The sequence below is a fragment of the Oncorhynchus clarkii genome, chromosome 22 (assembly GCF_045791955.1).
Source record: "Oncorhynchus clarkii lewisi isolate Uvic-CL-2024 chromosome 22, UVic_Ocla_1.0, whole genome shotgun sequence".
In the NCBI taxonomy this organism is placed as follows: Eukaryota; Metazoa; Chordata; class Actinopteri; order Salmoniformes; family Salmonidae; genus Oncorhynchus; species Oncorhynchus clarkii.
The window spans coordinates 29,712,092-29,715,969 of NC_092168.1; the positions used below are offsets into that span (position 1 = coordinate 29,712,092).

The 3,878-nt window shown below is 45.8% G+C and overlaps 1 protein-coding gene across 1 annotated transcript; it reads left to right on the forward strand.

Annotated features, from left to right (window-relative positions):
- The first annotated feature begins 312 nt into the window (after positions 1 to 312).
- Positions 313 to 1,782, forward strand: LOC139380402 (potassium channel tetramerization domain containing 4). Its single transcript, XM_071123043.1, has one exon. It carries the CDS (start codon positions 415 to 417, stop codon positions 1,183 to 1,185), a length of 771 nt encoding a protein of 256 aa, XP_070979144.1. The 5' UTR covers positions 313 to 414; the 3' UTR covers positions 1,186 to 1,782.
- Positions 1,783 to 3,878: the final 2,096 nt, after the last annotated feature.

Below are 3,878 nucleotides of genomic sequence, written 5' to 3' on the forward strand. Positions count from 1 at the left end.
AGGGGACAAGACAAAGGGGAAAGAAAAGAGGGGGTGTAGAAAGTAAGGAGAGAGCGGTAAAGGAGAGCACCTGCCACCCTTTCTACTCATCGCTTTCTCTCTCTCTCAAATGCACACACACTCCCTCTCCTCCCACCCTGTGACAGAGGGTGGCCCCCCTCTTCCTCCAGCAGAGATGCAGAGAGAGAGAGAGAGAAATAGAGAGAGGTAAACGGGAGGGAGGGATGTAAGAGGGAGGAGAGAAAGGGAGAGGCAGACTCATTCTGCTACCAGTGCGCTCTGCGCTCCTCTCTATGCCAGTACCTCTCCGAGTGGCTCCCACACACACACTCACTTTTTACTGCACGCTACACACACTTATCCTGAGGACCGCAGACACAGACAAAGATACTGAGGTTGTTGAGTGGGAGCGGCATGGAATGGAACCTCAGAAGGATGGACAGTGAACTGAGACAGATCAACTCGGACCTGCTGCAGCCCAGTAAGAGCATCAAGAAGCCCTCGTCAGGCACCATCACCCTCAACGTGGGGGGCTTTCTGTATGCCGCGCACCGCACCACCCTCAGCCGCCACCAGGGGTCAGTGTTGGAGGAGCTGGCTAGCGGCAAAAAGACCGTCCAGCACACTGACTCCATGGGCAACCCCTTCATCGACCGTGACGGCCCTGTGTTCCGACACATCCTCAACTTCTTACGGACCGGAGACCTGCAGCTACCCGACGACTTCCGAGAGGCGGGCCTTCTGAGACGGGAAGCAGAGTTCTACCGCCTCAGTGGATTGGTGGAGGCCATTTTGGAGTGGGAGGAGCTGCGGGCGGTACAGCGGGAACCCGCCTTCCTGGAGGTGACTGACGAGAGGTCACAGGGCTTCAAGGTGTACTGTAGTGACCCCAGTTTCATTGACAAGGTCAAAGGTCGCCTGGTTCAGATCTCAAAGAGCCGTCTGGACGGCTTCCCGGAGGAGTTTGAAGTGTCGTCCAACGTGATCCAGTTCCGCCACTTCATCAAGTCAGAACCGGGCTCCAGGCTGGTGCTGAAGCAGGACAGTACCTTCGTGTGTACTCTGGAGTGTCTGAAGCTAGAGACGGTGATGCTGGCTCTGAAGGCTGGCTTCTCTATCATCACCTCTCTGGACAGCAGCAAGGGATCTGTGGTGGCCGCAGAGGCACTGCACTTTGTCAAGTAAGAGAGGGAAGAGAGGGGAAAAGGGAAAGATGGGGGAGAGGGATCTGGGAGAGAATGGACAGGGAGGTAGAAAGAGAAGGGAAGAGAATGGGGCAGGTAACAGGCAGGTAGAGAGGGGAACTAGAGGGAGGAGAAAGGTGTCTGATTCCAGATTGACCCCTAGCCCCTGGGCTGGAACTGATGCAGGACAGAACACAGAGGAAAAGTCTCCTACTGGATTGCATCAAGCTGCTTTTTCCATCCTGTCTGCTCCACCTTCAAACCAGCCTTTGTGTGCACAGTGAGGTATTACAGTGTGTGTGTTCTGTTGCTGTGGTCTAATATTTAGTTGTGTGACCAAGCCTTTTTCTGGATCCTGAGGGAGTGGTAGAGTGGAAGAATGTACTGAATGACCTACTGACGGTTGCTGATTATTGGACGAAAACAATTGTTTTATTCCAGAAACTTCTCACACAGCCTGACTGGATGAGAGGTGTGCTTTGCAGAAAATATACACGTAGGGTTTAGACCCAAGGGTTCAAATCTAGCATGATGCATGCGCAGTGAAGATTTTCAAATCAGAAACCAACTTTGTGATTGTTTGATTGCCTGTGCTGTGAGTGAGTAAGTGACAATGTGTTCGTTTGGATATGTGAATGTTTTGTTTTACACACAATAAAAGTAATGAATATTGTCAGTCATTACATGATTATCTTGTTAAATATTACAGACATATAGCATCTGGAAATTGGTTTGGAATATTTCTTCCACAACACATGAACTTTGTGTTCATTCTATTATATAGTACAAGGGGACTTGGAAACACAGTGCATTCAAAAAGCATTCAGACCCCTTCCTTTTTCCACATTGTGTTACGCTGCAGCCTTAATCTAAAATTGCTTAAATTAATTGTTTTCCTCATTAATCTACACATAACACACCATAATGACAAAGCGAAAACAGGCTTTTAGAAATGTTTGTATTTTTTTTTTTTTTAACTACAACTGAAATACCTTATTTACAAAAGTATTCAGACACTTTGCTATGATACTCAAAATTGTACTCAGGTGCATCCTATTTCCATTGATCATCCTTGAGATGTTTCTACAACTGGCTGGAGTCCACCTGTGGTAAATTCAATTGATTGGACATGATTTGGAAAGGCACACACCTGTTTATATAAGGTCTCACAGTTGACAGTGCATGTCAGAGCAAAAACCAAGCAATGAGGTCGAAGGAATGTCCGTAGAGCTCAGAGACAGGATTGTGTCGAGGCACAGATCTGGGGAATGGTACCAAAAAATGTTTGCAGCATTAAAGGTCCCCAGGAACACAGTGGCCTCCATCATTCTTAAATAAAGTAAGTTTGGAACCACCCTGACTGTTCCTAGAGCTGGCCCCCCTGTCACGTTCACTGTCTTCAAACTCCCTGTCATAAATGAGCCAAGGCGAAACCTTCACAAAAAACAGGTAACAGAACCCGAACGTGACGCAACCGTGGCGCACACAAACACACACAGAAAATAAATAATTACCCACAAACACAGGCGGGAAAAAAGGCTGCCTAAGTATGATTCCTAATCAGAGACAACGATAGACAGCTGCCTCAGATTGGGAACCATACCCGGCCAACAAAGGAACAGACAAACTAGAATGCCCACCCAAATCACACCCTGACCTAACCAAATAGAGAAATAAAAAGGCTCTAAGGTCAGGGCGTGACACCCCCAGCCAAACTGAGCAAATGGGGGAGAAGGGCCTTGGTCAGGGAGGTGACCAAGAACCCGATGGTCACTCTAATAGAGCTCTGTGGAGATGGGAGAACCTTCCAGAAGGACAACCATGTCTGCAGCACTCAGTCCTTTCTGGAGACACCTAGTAATAGCTGTGCAGCGACTCTCCCCATCCAACCTGACAGAGTTTGAGAGGAACTGAAGAGAAGAATGGGAGAAACTCCCTAAATACAGGTGTACCAAGCTTGTAGCGTGATACCCCAGAAGACTCTAGGCTGTAATCACTGCCACAGGCGCTTCAACAAAGTACAGAGTAAAGGCTCTGAATACTTACTGAATGTGAAATTTCCGTTTTTTTAAATTAAATTTGCTAAGAATTCTAAAAACCTGTTTTTGCTTTGTCATTATGGGGTATTTTATGTAGATTGATGAGGGAAAAAACGATTTAAAATCAGTTTTAGAATAAGGCTGTAAAGTAACAAAATGTGAAAAAAGTCAAGAGGTCTGAATACTTTCAGAATGCACTGTGTTTATTTGCATCAATATTATGACAGCTCATTAAGGCAGAAAGATTTTACCATACGGATTTAATAGAACAGACAATAACTAATGCTGTAGACTTAGAACTATAATAGAGTTAACTACTTCTACTTTCCTTATTAACTGTAATGTAAGCTTACTGTATTGGAAAATGCATCAGCGCCCAACAACCCAGCGCAGTTACTTCCAGCCAAACCCTCAACAGACAGGTTATTATGTCATGTCAAATACAATGCATATTTATAAGAATCTGAATTGAATCAGAATTCCTATATTAATCTCAGACTCTCGTTTCCCATTTCATGATTTTTATAATCTAATATTTCTTATAGGAAGTGATCACTGGTGAGAAAGATCAGTGACTGACAGTTGTGCTGGTGTGTCTTCTACTCCCCAGAGTTTGGAGACTGGTGATATTTAAAGAAGTGGGTCAGAAAGGCAA